Source organism: Impatiens glandulifera, chromosome 6 (assembly GCF_907164915.1).
Source record: "Impatiens glandulifera chromosome 6, dImpGla2.1, whole genome shotgun sequence".
Lineage (NCBI taxonomy): Eukaryota > Viridiplantae > Streptophyta > Magnoliopsida > Ericales > Balsaminaceae > Impatiens > Impatiens glandulifera.
The window spans coordinates 21,957,897-21,978,667 of record NC_061867.1 but is presented as its reverse complement, the minus strand read 5'-3'; the positions used below and the strand labels follow the sequence as shown (position 1 = coordinate 21,978,667).

At 30.7% G+C, this 20,771-nt stretch overlaps 1 protein-coding gene and 1 pseudogene across 1 annotated transcript; one reads left to right on the top strand and one right to left on the bottom strand.

Moving 5' to 3' along the window:
• Positions 1–6,360: 6,360 nt before the first annotated feature.
• On the top strand, positions 6,361–6,771 carry LOC124943351 (secreted RxLR effector protein 161-like). The gene has a single exon (XM_047483867.1). The coding sequence runs from the start codon at positions 6,361–6,363 to the stop codon at positions 6,769–6,771; it is 411 nt and encodes a 136-aa protein (XP_047339823.1).
• A 2,094-nt stretch (positions 6,772–8,865) lies between these two features.
• Positions 8,866–14,474, bottom strand: LOC124943350 (annotated as a pseudogene).
• Between the last annotated feature and the right edge of the window lie 6,297 nt (positions 14,475–20,771).

Sequence of the window (20,771 nt, the reverse complement as noted above, 5' to 3'; positions counted from 1 at the left end):
AATCATTGAGTACTAGTATGGAGATAATCGATGCTTGACGCAATGTCGATACATCTAGCGGCATACTTGGCGAACTTCTCATGTTCGCCTTGCTTGACATGTTTCAAGTCCTGTTTTGTGTTGTCTAAGCTCTGGTGCATGCTAAATCTGCATATGAATTCCTCAACTAAGTCATCTACTGTTTCAAATTGTGTCACATTGTTTATCAAGTACCATATGAGGGCAACATCATCGAGATATCTTGGAAAGATTTGGAGTGAAATTACAATTTAACTTCAAAGGGATCATGGATGAGAGATAACCATTGATGAATAATGACTGATCAAGCAATGTAACCAAATATACTTCTTAAGCTCAAGCAATGTAAAATCATTTGGGATTGTGGCCTTTTCGACGCTTCTAATTCTACTCTCTAATCGCCATATGTCTTGACATTCTTTGCTTTCATTATTTTGTGAAAAATAGACTTTCATCTTCACATGTGTAGCCTAAAGCTGAATAATATTTTCTTTTTGCGGTGTAATAGGTCTGTTTGTTGAACCATCATATCTTTCTCCATAAATCGAATTTTCTTTTCCTTCAGGTTGTCCACTTTTCCTCTTCCCCTATTTCAGTTCTTGTAATCGGGCCTCTTCTTTAGTTGACAAACGTTCACCATCTAAATCAGAATCATTATAATATGTGACTTCCTCGATGACGGATTCGACATTAGGAATAGGTGGATTAGAAAAGTTATGAATTTGTAGTTCGTGTAGGTTTGGAGAGGGGGTTCTGGTTCGTTCATAAATGTGCTTGCATGATCTAGAGAACCTTCCTCAACGAAATGGATTCCGATAATGGCTTAAGGTGTAAGATTTTTTCTCTCCTAATCATAAAAATTGCTTGGAATTCCTCCAAAGTGGGACATATTTGTCTTTCCCCAATGTGAAAGGTTCTTGTAACAAGATTCCACATTTTGTACAAGTGATTCATTAGCCTCTCATTGACCTTAGCTCCAATAAACTTAAGTATTCCGTCTAACCTAAATATCTCAAAGTTAAGAGGGTGTTTATCATAATCCGCAATTAAAATGGCCAACTCTCATTCGTCTAACATAGTCATACCTATAAAATAATCATTGGAGACCAGGTTAGTGGATCTTACTCTATTAAAGAGGTTTAACGAATGTTCCCTTATAGTTATGAAAGACTAAATATGGAGTAATCAATTATGTCTACTCTAATTATGCGGCAATCTTGACAAAATAAGATCTCTCATAAGTTTTGTTGTATATTAGCGATTGTGCGATTAGTTGGAAGACTATTGTTACCTAATCACACATTAGAAAATCATAATAAATATGCACTCTTTATAAGAGTGAGGCTAATTAACTATATATATCTTTATGGGTATCTTTTGAGTTTGGAATGTGGTGGTTGAGTGGTTTTTTGGGGGTATTTGTAATCTATTTTCCTCACGGATAACGGTACTCGAGTTTGGGGCATTACATGTGGTATTTGAGCCAACCCGATAGTAGAAACAAGTGTCATGGGGAAACACCTTTTGAATCCCGTAAGAACAAAGTGACACTTGTGTCACTTCTAGAGTCCCAACCCGATAGTAGAATAAGACTATGAATGAAATCGCGACGAGGACGTCACATGAATAATTAAGTTGGGGAGATAAGAGTAAGACTAATATGTTAGAATTTAAAGGGAAATTTATATATTTAAATGAATATATATGGACATTGATTATAATTAAGTTGGGGAGATAAGAGTAAGACTAATATGTTAGAATTTAAAGGGACATTTATATATTTAAATGGATATATATGGTCATTGATTATAATAAGTCAATATTATGTGATCTAAGGATGTTTGTGATTTGTCTTAAAGACGTTATTGTTATGAATGTTAAATTTTGGATACCTTGTAGTATTTCTAATTTGATGAGGGGCCAAATTAGAAATTAGCGTTGAGACAGTTATGACGGTTATGGTCCCCAAAAGGCAGAAGAAATTATAAAAAGGAGATTGGTTGATAAAAAAGGAAGAATGAACTTATTTTTATCACACTTTCTCTCTCTAAATCTCCATCATCGGAGAAATAAGGCTAAAGGATTTCTGCCCTTTTGGAAGACCATCTCATCTCTAATCATGTCTAAGGATCCAGGTATATATATTCCGCTTTTGTCTTTCATATCTCATGAACAAGAATGAAGATGTAGGATATTATAGTTTATGATTTAAGTTTATTATGCAATTATTTTAATTAATTTCCAACAATTGTTATTAGAGCCCAACTTCTTGAATTAGAAAGACTTATTCTTATACATGAATTTATGGAGACTTGTTCTTGTCATGAATTTAGGGAAAAATAAATTATCGGTTTCATAATTTTGAAGTTTGTTGTATAGAGAAACCTGTTCTTGCCATGAATTTAGGGGAAAATAAATCATGGGTTTCATTTGTTGTATATAGAAACCCTAATTGATAAACCCTAAATGGAAGTTTTGCAATCATAAGTTGAACCCGTAAAGTTGAAATGTATAATGAATACTTTTTTGGGAAATAATATTATTTCAATTCCTATTTTTAAAGGAAATAATTTTATTATTCGGTAAAATATTTTTTTTTAAATAATATTATTTGAATTCAAAGGAAATAATTTTATTTATCTTTTATTAAAAGAAAATTGGTAAAATATTTTATTTTTGGGAAAATAATATTATTATTGAGGATTATTATGAAATAATATTTTATAATTATTTTATTGGAAAATATTTTTTTTTATTTAAGGATTTTTTTAAGAAATAATATTCGGATAAAATAATATTATTCAATTTAAGATTTTTTAAGAAATAATATTATTTAATTATTTTATAAGAAAATAAAATTTTAAGAAAAATAAAATTTTAATTTTATTTTAATAAAGTTAAGTTTCTAAATAATATTATTATTTATTTACTTAAATTAATATAAGAATCGAACTCTTTTAATTTTATTTAGGTTTTAATCTAATTAAATAATTCAACAGATTGTTCTTTATTTAAATTAAATAATTTAAGATATGACTTCACCAAAGTGACCTCTCTAATTTAGTTTGTTTAAGTTCGAATTTTGAATGTTTATAGTGGTGAATTTTAATGTGACTAAATAATCGGCCCAAAGGAAGGTTACTAATTGACCGAAGTTCACAATTACCTGTGATAATAAGCACGTAACAATTATAAAGATTTTTACATGAGAATATCAAATCATTCCAAAGAAAGGTTTGTTATTTGTCATGCATTATTGTTAGTGTTTGATTATTGCAACAAAATATCATAAGTAGTTAAATTTCATTGTCCAAAGACTTGAATTTAATGGTGTACTAGATATTTTGGATGGGATTTGCTAATTATTTTAAATTTGATTGAAAATTAAAGAATTAAGAATGTTAGTTACAGTTTAAATTATGTTTTCAGCTAATGTTGCAAATATTAATGTCTAACTTAAGTTCAGCCCCAGTCCTTAATTGCTCTAACTTTAAGGATTGGAAAGAGAATATTCAGATAGTTCTCGGTTGCATGGACATGGACCTTGCGATACAAATAGAGCAACCCACTAATCCTACGGTTATTTGCTCTCCTAAAGAGAAGGCTAAATTTAAGAAATGGGAATGCTCTAACCGCTTGAATCTTATGATCATAAAACGTGCAATTCCGGAGGTGTTCAGGGGTGCTGTGTCTGAAGACACCAACAATGCTAAAGATTAAAAGCGATAAGGCTGAAACAAGCATTATTCTTAAGAGCTTGATTTCAATGAAGTATAAGGGCAATGATAATATAAGGGAGTACATCATAGAGATGTCTAATCTTGCATCAAAACTTAAGGCACTAAAGCTTGATTTGCATGAGGATTTACTTGTGCATCTCATTCTGATTTCTCTTCTGGTTCAATTCAACCACTTTAAGGTTAGTTTTAACTATTAGAAAGAAACGTAGAATTTGAATGAACTAATTTCTCATTGTGTTCAAGAGGAAGAGAGATTAAAGAAAGAAAAAACAGAATGTGCTCATCTGACAAGCACCTCTAGGGATAAGGGCAATAAAAGGAAGAATGTTGATGCTGCTCAGGGTCCAAATGCAAAGAAAAAGGTTAACAATGACTGTTTCTTTTGTAATAAGGCTGGACATCTAAAGAAGGATTGTACTAAATATCGTGCATGGCGCGAAAAGAAAGGTACATTTCTTAATCTAGTTTGTTCTGAAGTTAATTTAGCATCAGTACCTGGAAATACTTGGTGGTTAGAGTCCAGTGCTACTACTAACATCAATATTACAATACAGGGTTGCCTGAGCTACCGAAAGCCAAGTAATGCTAAAAGACGTATCTTTGTGGGCGATGGAAAATCGGTAGAAGTTTAAGCAATTAGACACTTTAGATTGTTGCTTAGTTCTAGTTTCTATTTGGACTTAAAGGATACTTTTATTGTACATTCGTTTAAACGAAATTTGGTTTATATTCGTTATTTGGACAAACATGGTTATTCTAGTTTGTTTGGAAATGGTCAATTTAAGTTATCTATTGGTACTTCGGATGTTAGAACCGGTTCATTAATGCATTATGACAATATTTATTTACTTGATACAATTTGCTTTATATAATGAAACCCTGAATGTGGAATCAAGAGGTACTAAACGAAAGCTAAATAATAATAATTCGGTACATTATGGAACAAACGCTTCGGTCACATCTCTAGAAATAGAGTTGAATGTCTTGTGTCAGATGAGATTCTAAATTCCATTGGTTTTTCGGACTTTAATGCCTGTATTGAATGTATTAAAGGAAAACAAACCAAAGATAGAAAATTGAATGCATATAGAGCTACACGAACAATTGAGTTGATACATACAGATGTTTGTGGGTTGTTTCCGACTCCGTCTTGGAATGGTCAACGATATTTCGTATTATTCATAGACAATTTCTCTAGATATGCATACATTTTTCTTATTCAAGAAAATTCTCAAACATTGGATGTGTTCAAGTCATTTAAGGTTGAAGTTGAAATCAACTCAGCAGAAAGATAAAGAAAGTTAAATCCGATCGTGGTGGTGAATACTACGGTCGGTATGACGGTTCAGGTGAACAACATCTAGGGCCTTTCGCTAAATACCTAGAGGAGTATGGTATCATTCCTCAGTACACCATGCCAGGCTCTCCAAGCATGAATGGTGTAGAAGAAAGACGAAACCGTACTTTACAGGATATGGTGAGGAGTATGGTTAGCCATTCATCCTTACCAAAGTCACTCTGGGGTGAAGCACTAAAGACTATAACATACATTTTGAATCGAGTGCCAACAAAAGAAATGACTAAAACCCCTTATGAGCTTTGGTCAGGGCGAAAATCCAGTCTAAAATATTTTCATGTTTGGGGATGTCCAGTAGAGGCAAAGCCTTATAAGCCTCATATGGATAAATTGGACCCCAAAACAGTTAGTAGTTACTTTATTGGCTATTCTGAACGATCAAGGGGCTATACATTTTATGATCCCAACTTAAAGTCAATTTTCGAGATAGGAACAACTGTATTCTTTGAGGATGTTGAGTTTGGGGTGAAGAATCAAATAAAGGATTTTGTCTTTGAGGAAGAGTCAACTTCTAATTTGGTTAACAAGGAGTTGACTCATATTCCGATTTGTATGGACAATGATCAAGATTCTCATATGATCATTGATAATATTGGAATAATTCTAGAAAATCAAGACGATGTTGATCTCTCAGAGGTACAAACTCAACAACCTCAAGAAGAAAGTATTATTGAGGAACAAGTGCCATTACAGCGACCCACAAGAGTAAGGAGAAGTACTATGTCAGATGAATATGTATTTCTTCAAGAACATGAGTATAATCTTTTCATTATAGAAGATGATCCAATAAACTTTCATCAAGCCATAGATAGTTCCAATTCAGCAAAGTGGATTGAAGCAATGAATGAAGAGTATAAATCTATGCAAGACAAAAAAGTTTGGGAACTTGTCCCATTACTAGAAGGGGTGAAGCCTGTTGGTTGTAAATGGATTTTTAAAACCAAATGAGATTCTAAAGGTAATGTGGAAAAGTATAAAGCACGTCTTGTGGCTAAAGGTTTTACTCAAAATTACGGAATTGATTATAAAGAGACTTTTTCTTCGGTTTCAACTAAAGACTCTTTTAGAACAATCATGACACTCGTTGCACATTTTGATATGAAGCTACATTAGATGGATGTAAAGACATCATTTCTCAATAGAAGATATGGCATGAAAGATTATAAATTAGGAAATACCCTGGTCGCTAAGGGAGACAAATTTAGTCTTCAATAATGCCCTAAAGGAAATTTGGAAATTCAAGAAATGGAAAAGATTCCATATGCTTCGACAGTTGGAAGTCTAATGTATGCTCAAGTTTGTACGCGTCCAGATATTGTGTACATAGTTGGCGTATTAAGAAGATATTTGAGCAACCCAGGTTTGGATCACTGGGAGGCAGCTAAAAGGGTTATGAGATATCTAAAGAGAACTAGAAGTTACATGCTCACATATCGGAGGTCGGATAATCTTGAGATCATTGGGTATTCTGACTCTGATTTTGCAGGATGCCAAGATAGTTTAAGATCCACTTCGGGCTATGTATTCTTGTTGGCTGGTGGAGCGATCTCTTGGAAGAGTTCCAAACAAGGACTTACAGCTTCCTCCACCATGGCAGCAGAGTTTGTAGCATGTTATGAGGCATCAAGCAATATGGCTAAAGAATTTTGTCACTAAGCTGCGTATTTTGAAATGGATTGAAAGACCCCTTAGGTTATTTTGTGACAATAATTCAGCTGTGTTATATTCGAATAACAATAGGAGCTCGACTAAGTCAAAACATATCGATATAAAGTTCCTAGTTGTGAAGGAAAGGGTACAAAGTGGTCAAATTTCTATAGAACACTTGAGTACAAACTCCATGATAGCTGATCCCTTAATAAAGGGTCTGCCGCCTAATGTCTTTCATGAACACACTACTAACATGGGTGTTTTAGAGATGTATGATCTCTAGGTTAAGTGAGAGTTTGTAAATTTAGTTGTCTCTTAGTTTGTTTTATGGATATTTATGTAATTCAGTTTCTGATCAGATAAAGTATTGTACGGTTTATTGCATTTTATACAATAAAGTTAAAGTTTGATCTCACTAAAGTTAAGGTAGGACCAGTTGAAAATTGACATGAATAGATAACCTTTCATTTAATTTTTCATGCCACAAATTCATGATTAATCTATGTCATTTAGTCATATTGATATTTGTGACCATTGAAGGTTTAGTTGTGATTGATACAACGAAGACCGCCTTGATCCTTGTTAATATGATTAATGGACGAGATTGTTAATGTTCTCGAAATCGATGACAATACTGTGCACAATAAAGATATATATTTAAAGGGATATATATGGTCATTGATTATAATAAGTCAATATTTTGTGATCTAAGGATGTTTGGGATTTGACTTAATGACGTTATTGTTATGAATGTTAAATTGTGGATACCTTGCGGTATTTTAAATTTGATGAGGGGCCAAATTAGAAATTAGAGTAATGAGGCAGTTATGACGGTTATGGTCCCCAAAAGGCAGAAGAAATTATAAAAGGGAGGTTGTTTGATAAAAAATAAGAATGAACTTATTTTTATCACTCTCTCTCTCTCTCTGAATCCCCATCATCCGAGAAATAAGGCTAAATGATTTCTGTCCTTTTGGAAGACCATCTCATCTAATCATGTCTAAGAATTAGGTATATATATTCCGTTTTTATCTTTCATATCTCAGGAACAAGAATGAAGATTTATAGTATTATAGTTTATGATTTAAGTTTATTATGGAATTATTTTAATTAATTTCCAACATAATAAACTATAAATATCTTAATAGTACATTTTGAGTTTGAGATGTGATAGCCTAGTGATTATTTTGGAGGTATTTGTAGTGTATTTCCTCACGAGTAGCGATACTCGGATTCAGAGGTTACGGTTAATCTACAAACAATCACATTGTCTATTACAAAAGCAGAATGCATGACAATTACAAAAACTTGTAAAGAAACTATTTGGTTTAAAATAATATTAAAGAAACTCAAAAAGAATTGGCATATTATGATAACTTTTTGATAGTTAAAGTTTTATGAAAAATTAGTTTCATAAAAAAATTAATCACGTTGATGTGCAATATATTTTTTTACGTGATGCAATTGTTCATTGTAATATTTTCGCGACCAATATTGTACTCTTGATATCAATGTTGATATGATAATGGGAAACACTTCTCATTCCAAAATTTGACCATTTATCGAACTTAGTTGATAGTTGTTGTGTAGTAAGCCATAAGGATTTTTAGAAGAGTTGGAGACGATTATGCTTGTTCTTCATATTTTTGAAATTCCATTTTATTTTGTGATACTCGAACAATGTTAATGTGGAAATGTTAGTCGTTGTGATACATATCAATTTTGATCGGGGTCCATATGCCCAGGCTCCAGTAGGATAAAATAACTTAAATTTTAGGCTATGCTTAATCATATAACATTTTAAATGTATAATCTTAATTAGGTTTTCTTAATATCATAATTCATTAATCTCACATTTTAATATATTTTTAATAGAATTGTGAGTGCTTTCTCCAATATCTTCGTTTTCTCCTATCTTAAATTTCACGTATATTTTATGTTATTTACATATTTTTATTTATTATTATTATTGCATATGCACTTATAAATAGTAATATAGAACTCTATTTTATAACAGCTTACATAGTTGAATACATCAACATCAATCGACACATATTTTATTAAATTACAATCTCTATATATAAATTTGGATAATTCACATCAATCAAAGGAAATCGGAATTGGCTCGATGAGGAGCATGGTGATACGATCCTTGTTTTTTCCTTTAATATTATGTCCATGTGCATCTCCATATTGATACATGTAATGAGCTGCCCTCGCAATGTTTGTTGTTATATCCACATACTTCTTCCCAAAAGGGCAATCAGGCCTTACACGAGTTGTGTTTATTTTCTTCCATGTCTCTATAACGAGCTCTTTAATATATTGCTGAGCTAATTCTTCTGATGCACCAGTTTCATGCATATAAATTTACACCGATTTGAGAATATCTCCTCGTTTCAATTCATTCTAGAAACCAAAAAATTAAAATCATAAAATAATCAAAGAAATATATATTAATTTGAACACTTAGATATCAGTGTTTGATACCAGCTACAACTTTATTATATATTGCAATGCATTCATAAACTATTATTTATATTAATGTAGAGTGACTTGCCTTTGAAGTTCCCAAATCATTTACCAGGCGAGAGACCATACAAGGCCATTTGATGATATCATGATAGTTTTTAACTGCTTCCAAGCCCTCCTTAGTGATGGGATTAGAAGCAGAAATATAAAGAAAATATCCATGAACAACCATCATAGGAGTTGCACCAGACATCCATGCATAGTTTAAGTACTCATCAAGAGAAGGCACATACCCTCCATAAAACCACCTGGCTTCTTTCATATAACACCCACACAAATCCTTCCACTGCATTTAATACAAAATAAGAAGAAAGATATGTACACAAATATAATGAGCTATGTCATTTAAGTAATCAACTGAGTATAAAAAAGTCTTATATGTCCAATCGCACTTTTCTTTTTAAAGAATGAAACAATTTCATTGATGTACAATTGCAATTATGAATCCAAAAACATGAATCACAACCTTAATTGTAGAAGTTGGGAAGAAAGAAATGTACCGCTTTGATGAGATAAGGAAGGGCATTGACTCCAAAACACTTAAGAGCCTCATAGCCTAATTCATTGACAGAATTGACATTGCCAAGGAAACATATCTTCATATAGTTTGGCAGGATTTCGAGAAGATTCACGTCCCACCTTCCAATTATAGTAACACATAAATAACATAGAGAACCAAGTTTTCAAATAGATAATATTTCATTAGGTCATATAATGATTATGTTACTATAGTAATAGTATTGAATATGACTTCTTAAATTGAAATGATATTTGTCTATCAAAACAACAAATAGCTAAGTTAGCACGTACCTACAAGTGTGTAAAGTTTCAAGTTGTCTCAACTCCTTTGATCTTGAGTGTTGAGTGTTTTTCTTTCCCTCTTAATTAATAATTCACTTTTATCATATTTTCATTAACTTATGACACGTTTATGCGATTTTCGCGTTTACTATAGATGAATGAAAACAAATCTCACTTATTCAAAAATAACTAATATATCTAAGAATAAAATTGAGGACAAAAATTTAACCTGAAAAATGCATCAGTTAACAGCTCAAGTTCATCCAAAGTGCCATAGACATCATAAATATCATCAATGGATGTGGCAAGTTGGTTCACCCTTGTGGACATCCTTCTATAGTATTGGGATTCAGGTCTTGGATCGTACATCTCTGCCAAGGACCATAAGTAACATTCCACCAATCGGTCCCTAAGGAAGGGCATTTTTTTGCCCCATCCCAAGTTCTCCCACCATCTACAATATACATGTATTTAATTGATGATTTTTAACATTGGAAATAAGTGCTTATGGATTTTGACATAAAATAATATGAATAATGAATGATCATATGCTAGGATTTCATTGTCTATGATGTGTGGATGAGAAGGTCAATAACTCAATTGGTTAAATAAGATTATAAGGACTCTTAACCACCTTGAAACATGTTTAAGGTCTTCTTGATGTATAGCTTGCACCATGTTGAAATCCAACTTAGCAAAATTGAGGAGTGTGAGATTCATATCTTCTTTCTTTCCATATGCATCTATGAACCATCTTGCCTCGAATCTTTGCATCGCCCAATGGAGAGGTACCTCGAGAGCGTGATTCACGAGCATCGCCAAATATGAATTCTTTATTTTCTTCAAGTTTTCTTCTAAGTGTTTTGTAGAAAAGTCTCTCGCTTCATCCAATATACTCTCTTCCTCAACTGCGAGAAACGAGGCCTCATACAAGGACAACAACCCCATAGTATCATCAGACAATGACTTCTGAAAATTCCCATTTTTGTCTATAAATTTGTCAAAAACATCTGTATAAGATGACATAGTTAGTTTTAACTATAATAAGAAGTTTGGTACCTAGTAAAGATTAGAATAAATTCGTGCCTTATAAATGATCCCGAAATACAATAAGACTTAAGATATTCATTACCCTCTTTAATGATCATATCTTGAGAAAGATCACAATGTATATTAATATTATACTATTCGATTTGAAGGAATTCCCGCGAGGACACATTTATACTATATTCTCCTACAAAAAATATTTTTTTATATAACAAAATTATGTAAATGGGGTTTTTAATATAATATATATGGTAATATATTAAAAATTTATGTTTTTATAAAGAAAAAATATTAAAGATCTTATAAAATATAATGAATTAATAAATAAAATATTAGTGATTTTATATATTTAATTGTGTTTATAGTGTTTGGGATGAGAATAGGGCAGGTTGAGGTAGGGACGGACATAACAAAGAGCTGAGGTGGGCTTAAGCCCACCCCAAACTCATTCATATTTTTTTAATATATATATATATATTTTTATATATATATATATTATAAGACAGTTGAGGATTCAATTTGAGGTTGAGGATTCAATTTGAGGTTCTTTTAAACCTTGTTTTGAGAGAGAGAAAAAGATGAAGTTTGAGTTAGATATATTTATTTTATTTTAGAATTTGTCTTAATATAATTTTTAGTATTTTTATAATTTATGGATACTTTTTATCTTTTAAATTTATTTAATTTCTTTATATTGAAATCATATTTAATATTAAAGTAGTATATTTCAATTTTTTAAACATAATACATATTTTGACTTTTATTTTTAAATTATATCTTATATTTTTTTAGTTACATATAGTTTATTTTTAATTTTTTTTGTCCCAAATATTATTTTATATTTTTCTATAAATCCAAACATGAATGAATCCGACATTTAATAAAAATATATATAAGAAAGTTTTTAAATAAAAAATAATTATTGTTGGAAAGTTTTTTAATATTATTTATATGTTACAAATTGAATTTTTTATATTTTATTATATAGAAATTTAATTAAAATTTTGATTTATTAAATTTATTTCGGTTTAATAATATATATTTTTTAATATTCCCTTATATATAAGAATGACTTTCTCTCGGAATGAATTTATTCTATAATAAAAAATAATATTTTGTTATAGTATAAAAGAGACATGGCTCCTTATTTTTTTGTTACATTTTTATTCATTATTTTCTTTTATAAATCTAAAAAAAAGGAAGACTAAACTCATATTCATATCTTGTTAAATTTATAATTTTTTTGTTATATTATTCAATCTCATCTAAAAAATATTTAAATCTATTATTATTTTTTTTCAAGCCCACCTTAAAGATAATTTCTGGGTCCATCCCTAGGCGGGGGACACAACCCTCTCCGGTTAAACTAGGAAAAACCCGCCCCAAACAGAGTAATTCAGTTCGGTTATCGCATGACGGTTTTAAATTAACACCCTTAATAAAATTGATAAACTAATTATATTTATGTTAATTTATAGTCATTAAAGAAGATTATATCTTGTTGTTAATAACTTAAACAATCAATTTGCTGTAGTAAATGACCATTAACACTTTAAAATTACAACTAGCAATATCTATTAAAAATGGTAGTTAACTAATGTATTTAGTAAGAATATATAATGAAAAAAAACAATATTTTATAATCTTAATAAGAGAAAAATATATATATATATATATATATATATATATATATATATATATATATATATATATATATATATATATATATATATATATATATATATATATATATATATATATATATATATATATATATATATATATATATATATATATATATTGAGCATATTTGAAAACACCTCTAAGTCTATTGTTGGGGGTGAATTAGGATTGTTAAGAAATTGAGAAGTAACTTCTTAATATATTTTTGTTTATATTTATTAATATTGTAATTGTATGAGATATAGACTTTCAAAAATATATTTTTAACTTATATATATATATATTCTTATTTTTTAAATTAAACATTTTAAGTAATTTTTGATTAAATATGTTAGACAAAATATATTTTTAAAAATAATAACTTTTAATAAATGAAATAAAAATTTACAAAGTAGTGTATTAAATTCTATGAAACTAAAAAATAAAATAAAAATCAATTAAATTAAAATAACATTTATAATATTTAAATCTTGAATAAAACAATATTCTTGTATTAAACATTAAAAATTATTTTGACTATTATAACAATTATATAATTAGATAAAAACAATAAGATATTACATAAACTCAAAATCAAACAAATATAGGACTAACAAAAAAAAACCGTATTTTAGTCTGAGATGAGCTGGTTCCTAACAATTATTGTTGGTAGGTTCAGGTTTCTTTCTATATTTGGGAAAATTTCCATCATCTAAATTGTCATTTTTTATATTGGTCATCATTGTATCCTAAATGACAATTATGTTACAATATGAAATATATATAGTTTATATTGAAAAAAAGCGAGGGTGGAGCCAAAATTTATTATCTATCTGGACTAAAACATTTCATAAATTTTATCCGGGCTATAACCATAAAAATATTAAGAAAAAAAATATATCTAGTTTATTGTCGCTAATTTTTAGCGACGGAACACTCTCAATAACGACGATATTTCCCGTCGTTATTGTCATTTCTATAAAAAAAATTAGACATCCACCTTTGATTTTTCTGAAGAGTATGTTGATATAAAAAAACATGAGGAAAAGAGTATGTTGATACTTACCCGAAGAAACATAAAAATCATGTTCTCTAAAGAGTCGGAATCTGATAGATGCACCATTTAAATTCACAATATCTTCACTTAACCAATCTGTATTATTGTATATGTTATCCAAACATGTCTTTATTTCTTCCTCAAAGTGATAAGACACTCCAAGTCTCTTGATTGCATCAATGAGCTCCAATTTCTGTAATGGGGTATCCATCTTTGCTAGCATCATTGTTTTCACCCCTTCTTTCAATTTTGACTTCTTATTCTCATAGCCCTCTCCCTATAACATGTATATTCCAATCCATTACTATATATTTGCATGATGAACATCATGAACTCACATGAAATTAAATAAATAAATAAACAAGACATGAAAAGAATATACGTGTTCTCTTAATTAATAGGTTACCACATAGATGCTTTTAAGGGACTGTATGTATTCATATTCCCAAATGGTTGGACCATAGTTAGCGCACCGTCTCACCACATTGCTGCAATCGAGTCTAAGTCGGCTCGTTGAAACATTTATTTGCGATGAAAACCGTGGTGTGCAGACTATCCACAACTTCTCAGTGGCATGATAGATGTTGTGTGGAGAGACAAGGAAACCCATTGAAGAAATTTTGCTCTTGATTTATACTCAGCACAAAAGATATCATGAGTTTCTTTGTTATGCACCTTATTTATTAGGTTGCTAGCTATATTAATAAATAAATAAACCCTCAGCACCTTAAATGTTTTATATATTTTAATATATAACATAATTTATTGGCCAATAGGTTGTTAAATATACATTTTTTTTCACAAATTCTCAGCCCATGTGATTTTGTTTCTTTATATATATTTTAATGTTTTTTTTAAAATTAAGCGAGCTACTATCTTCAATTATCACTAATCTTATTTTTTTTTTGTCTTATTTTAATAAAAATTGAACACTTTTTTTATTTCATGTTATATTTGATTTGATTTTCTATTTTTTTATTATACATAAAAATAATGTCAAATCTAATTCATGAATAAATCAAAGTATTAACTAGATCAATATTATGAATTTCGTTCTTATAAAAAAATTATATTTATTGAGTTAATATGAAATTATCCAGCATAGCATAAGCTATCTTTAGAAGTGTTCTAATGTTGATTACTAATTGCTTGATTGCGATTGAATTTGAGATTTGTTAGGAACTCCAACGATCCATTGTTGCGCTAACTTGTTTAATGTTAACATGCATCAATCTTGGTTTTACAATTAATTAAAAAATTGGAATAGCAGGAAGATTAACTAGTTAGTACGAGTATAACCACCAAAAAATTGTTGTTCCGAAAAAAATTCGAGGTTCGAGAAATTGTAACAAAAATATTTTTTAATAAAGTATTATTTGAAAAGATTTATAAAAATATGTACTCACATCTTCGAATTAATTATGACAATAATTAATTTTGATTAACTTTCAAATAAGTTTTTAGATTTAAAATAATCAAATTAAAATTTGATTAAAGAAATCTGTATTTAAATTAATTAAAAATAATTAATTTAAATTATTATTTTTTTCATAAGATTCGCCAAATTTTTTTAAATCAATAAAATTATACATATACAAACGTATTTTCAACTAGAGTCTCTTTTTGGTTCAATGTTTGGTGATACTCAGAAAATGTCTTTCGCACTATATCCTCCGTATCCATTTAAAACGGTCTCTACTTTATAAAATTTTGACTTTAGAAAGATTGATTTTTATTACGTCTTATTTAATCAATTCTTCGGGTCCTAGATATGCATAGGTTTTTCGTGTATTTAAAATTGTAAAAACAATATTTAAATGCTGGTACCTGAAGCTAATGCTGACAATAGTGAGGAAAATACCTGAAAATATCAGTATTAGGGTATTAGGATCTAAAAATAAATCTCAAACAGGTCCCTATCAAAATATTTTAAAATTATTTTGAAATTATTTTCTATTTTTGTTCCAGATTTTTAAAAAAAATGTTTGAGATTCTAAAATTATAAAAAATAATTTTGAAAATTTAAAATCCAAATTAAACAGGCCCTAAGACCGGTCCTCCTGGTCCTAGGTGCGATTTCCTTCGGTCCTAGCTAAAGCCCTTGATCCTGGGTCGAGGTCCCTTGGTCGAGGTGCGTGACCCCTCGATCGAGGTGCATGAGTCATCGATTCTTGGTGCATGAGTCCTCAGTCGGAGTGGAAGAATCCTCGGTCAAACGCGAGAGTCCTCAGTCCTAGGTTAACCTTGTGCTAACTTTCTTCGGTCCTTGGTGTGAAGAACACTCAAACCTGGGTTAACCTTGCGCTAACTTTATTCGGTCCTTGGTGTGAAGAACACTCAGTCCTGGGTTAGCCTTGGGCTAACTTTTACCGGTCATGGGTACGAAGGAGTCTCGGTCCTAGGTTAGACATGGGCTAGGTTTCTCGGTCCTCAAGATCATCATACTACAGGTTTGATGATTTTGTTTGAGACCCTAATCCTTTGATTCGAGGGAATGGGAAGCTTAGTATAGTTTCCATGATAATTTATAACATCATCCCGATGTGTCATTCAATAGTGATGATGTTTCATTCAACTTGAACAATTTTGGTAAAAAAAATAGATTTTCAGTTTTTAGGCTTTAATGAAGAGTAATGAGCTTACTAATAACTTTCTTGTGTTTTATATGGTTGAATGAAATCAAAATATGAATACTATCTACTTGTTTTAAGCAATTGAAGAACTGAATTTTTTTTTTATAAAAAAATTAGTTTTTGATCAAGTATGATCGGGATGGCCTATAATTGGCTCAAATATATTCTCAATATCCTTATCAACATGTTGGGCAATTTTCTAGGCTGCTTTTCTTGAGTAACAACTTAAGAACATGTTAGATTAAGTTAAAGAAATAAAAGGGGAAAATTATTAATTTAAGATTAAAGGGGAAATCGTTAATTAAATTGAATTATGAAAAACGCTTTAATTGATTAAAATGAACTTAGGATAATTAAATTCAGTACGACATAGTTTTGATGATACTTTGATAAATGAATAAAACTAAGTTCAACAAATGTTTTAATGCGTAGGTAAATTGAAAGACTCGCTGGTAGTAGTCTCACTCAATAAGCTGAAGAAGCATTGACAACAGAGCTGACATCAGCAGAGCTGAAGAAGTGCCGATAATAGAGTTGACATCACTAGAGTTGAAGATGCTCTAACAACAAAGTTTCATTAATAGCTGAGTAACCCAACAACAATGTTGCGCCAACAGCTGTGTTGCGCCAACAACTGTGTTGCCCAACAGAAGTGTTGCGCCAACAATTGTGTGTCATTAGCAGCGTTGCGCCAACAACTTTGTTTTGCCAATAGCAGTGTTGTGCCAACAACTATGTTGCGCCGATAGATGAGTTCCCAACAATAGTGTTGCGCCAATAGTTGTGTTGCATCAACAGATGTGTTTCGCCAACAGCTGTGTTGCGCCAACAGATGTGTTACGCCAACAGATGTGTTGCGCCAACAACTGTGTTGCGTTAACAACTGTGTTGTGCCAACAGATGTGTTCTGTGAACAGTAGAGTTGCGCCAATAGTTGAGTTTTCTATCAATAAAGTTCCACGTCAGATGAATACGACAAGAACGTACTATATTCCATTCACTTGCGCACTACCCCGTATGAACAAATAAGTCATTCGCTTGCGCACTACCCTGTACGAACAATATGCCATTCGCCTGCGCACTACCTCGTACACTAGGCGTTCGATGAGTGTTCCGCTGCCACGTGTAAACAAAATATATTCGACCGTTGCCATGCAAAAAATATAAAAAGGCATCAGAGTACAACGGTGAATCTTCTTCGTCAGAAATAATCTCTCGGTGAATTTGTGAACATACACGTTACGTTATACATTGAGAGATAATATCTGTATTATTGCATAAACAATTTCATTGTTGTAAGTTGAACATAGCACTGTCTGTTCAACAAGATAGTGTGAGAGCTAGGAGTTTAGACAAACAATTGTTAAGACCTGTGATCTGAGTGAGTTTGTGTAGAGGCTATACAAATCAAAGTCTTCTATTGGAATCCTTTTGGAAACAGAAGAAGGGTGACGTATGAGTTTTATCTCCGAACATCCATAAAATCCTGTGTTGTTCTTGTATTGCTTCATTTTGTCTTATCTCTGCCGCTTCAAATCCTGCAAGTATTTCCGCACTTGAAACCGTTCAAGAACTGACTACGATTTGTTAAAGAATAGAAATAGATTTTCAGTTTTTAACATGATTAAAATCGCATTGAAGTGAAAAAAAATCAACAGTATTCAATACCCCCTTCTACTATTGTAGTCGATACTAACAAAACATAAACCCAATTTTGAAAATTTTCAAAATCAAATTTGGGTTTTTATTTTAATTTAAGTCGATTGATTGGGTTTTGTTTTAATAGAGAGCTTATAAATGATCATATAATTACTTTCCAATAAAAAATCAAACAATCGAGCATTATACGAAACTGATAAATTTGTAATATAATTTTTTTAAATTCAAACTGGTAACTTGAATTATAGTGTGATTGGAAGCTTACTCGGAGTTGGAGAATACTCCTTAACTATTAGAGAAGCTTCCTGAATGTATGAATCATAACCTTACAAAATTTCAAAATTTCAAAAGAGCTTTAAGATTGGAAGCTTACATGGAGTGTGATTTGTACTTTGGCTTGATTGAGAGGTGGAGAGTGAATCTCTTGATTTTGGTTTGCCTACATGAGGCCATTTATAACCTCTCAAGGTTGGTTCATCGACCATGTGGATCAGGTCAAAAGGCCATTGATGGACTTTAATTTAATCTTCGGTCAATTACTGGTATAGGCCGTGATGATGCCTCAAGATGTAAGGGAAATGATCACTTAATTAGGGTGATCATTTCACCTTTTAAACGAAGTCAAAATATTGAGAAACGACAAAGTTCTATTTTTGAAAATCAAAGATGGAACTGTTCTTGTCCAGTTCATTGTTGCGAGGAAGAAGACTAACTAGACAAGAATGACATTGTTTCCTCCTTCCGCGTTTGAACACTGAGGAAGGGCTAAAACATCATCGTTTTAAGCTAAGCGCGGACGCTGGGTGTTCCATTAGCGCTCCATAGGTGATGGGCGATCCATGCGCATCTAGCTAACGCCGTTGGAGGCATATGTCTACTGATCCCGTGTTGCGCGGAGGCGTCTCGCTATCGTTGCAGCGGGCTACGTTGATGGCTATTATGCGTTGGATGAGCTTCCGATGCTCATCAAATGGCTGTAGGGTTTGCTACAACGAATCCTCCTGATTTCAGCTATACTAGATCACACTCCATTTTCAACCTAAGAGCTTGTTTGAAATTAATTTTTCTTTTATCCCTTTGGCTTTATTTTTAACCTACAAAATAAATAAAATAGTTTTTAATAAATATGACATTTATTTTGTCAATATATTTTATTTTTTATACTTTTAGAGTTTAATAAATAATTTATTTGGGATAAAATGGATACAATATTTATCCTAAATTATTTATTTTAATTTCTCTTCATTTTCTTAAAATTAATTTGAGATAAAATGAGTATAACATTTATGCCAAATTATTTTATTTATTTACCTTGGCAATTATCTTAATTAACTAAGATTTAATTATCACAACAATTAATCTAATTAATTAATGATGTTTTGGTCTTAATTTTAATCATTTTGTTTTTATTTATTCAAAATAATTTATAAATTGGGTAAGTGAAATTTTATTATTTACAACGGACAAAGATAAATTTAGAAATTTGAGTTGGAGTGGGCATAAAAAAATATTTTGCTTGAGCAAAAAAATATAACGAGAAAATTTTCAATCAAACGAGTGATTAAAGGTATATTTTTCATTTTTTTAATAATTAGATAAACAAATAGTGAATTAAATTGAAAAAATCAAGAAATTTGGGATAATGTCACATTTTTACCGTAATTGTTTTTGGGATGGGATTCAGTCCACCTTAGTCCCATTACTATACGGGTGCATGAGGACATTCACGTACTTGGTGGTTCCATAGGGTCAAGGGTCCTCTTGGTGGTAGTCGTTGGCATGTCATTAGGGACCGATCTATGTTAGGGCTCGAGTAGGCTGAAGCCCACTCCAAAATTTTTTTTTTACAGAATAAATGTGACATAACTCCCTAATTTTTAAAAGTGTTTTTAATTTAATTCAATATTTTTTCTTGAATTAATAAATAATGGAGCAAAACTTATATTTAAGGAGTGATAGGGAGGGGAAATTTGGGAAAGGGAATGACGTGTCACCACATCAATGACTAGAAAAAAGATAAAGAATGAAGAGAAAGAGAAGAGAGAGAAATTTGTTATTTTTTCATCCAGTTAGATTGCGCCACGTCATTCCCTCTCCCAATCATTTATCCTTATATTTATCCTCTCGTTTTTTTCAAAATTTTCATGTTATGTATTTAAGTTCATCTGAACTTATTTAGCGTGCACTAAAATACTTTCTTGACAAACAAACATATAATGATCTAAACGCAAATAAGGTCATTGATAGAATACAACGATGCATTAATGAGATGTTTTTTTAAACTCGATATGTAGAAAGTTTTGATCTATGTATTGAAACTACACAATTGATGTCACATGGCTCATGAGCTTTGGGAACGAATGCAAAATTGGATTGGGAGATTTATGTCTTTATTGACAAACATACATATAATGATCTAAATGTAAATGTGGTCATTGATAGAATACAACGATTCTGTTAGATTAAGTTAAAGAAATAAAAAGGAAAATTAATTAAAAAGGGAAATAATTAATTAAGCTGAATTAAAAAAAACTTTAATTGATTAAAATGAACTTAGGATAATAAAAATCAATACGACGTAGTTTTGATGATGCGTTGATAATTGAATAAAACTA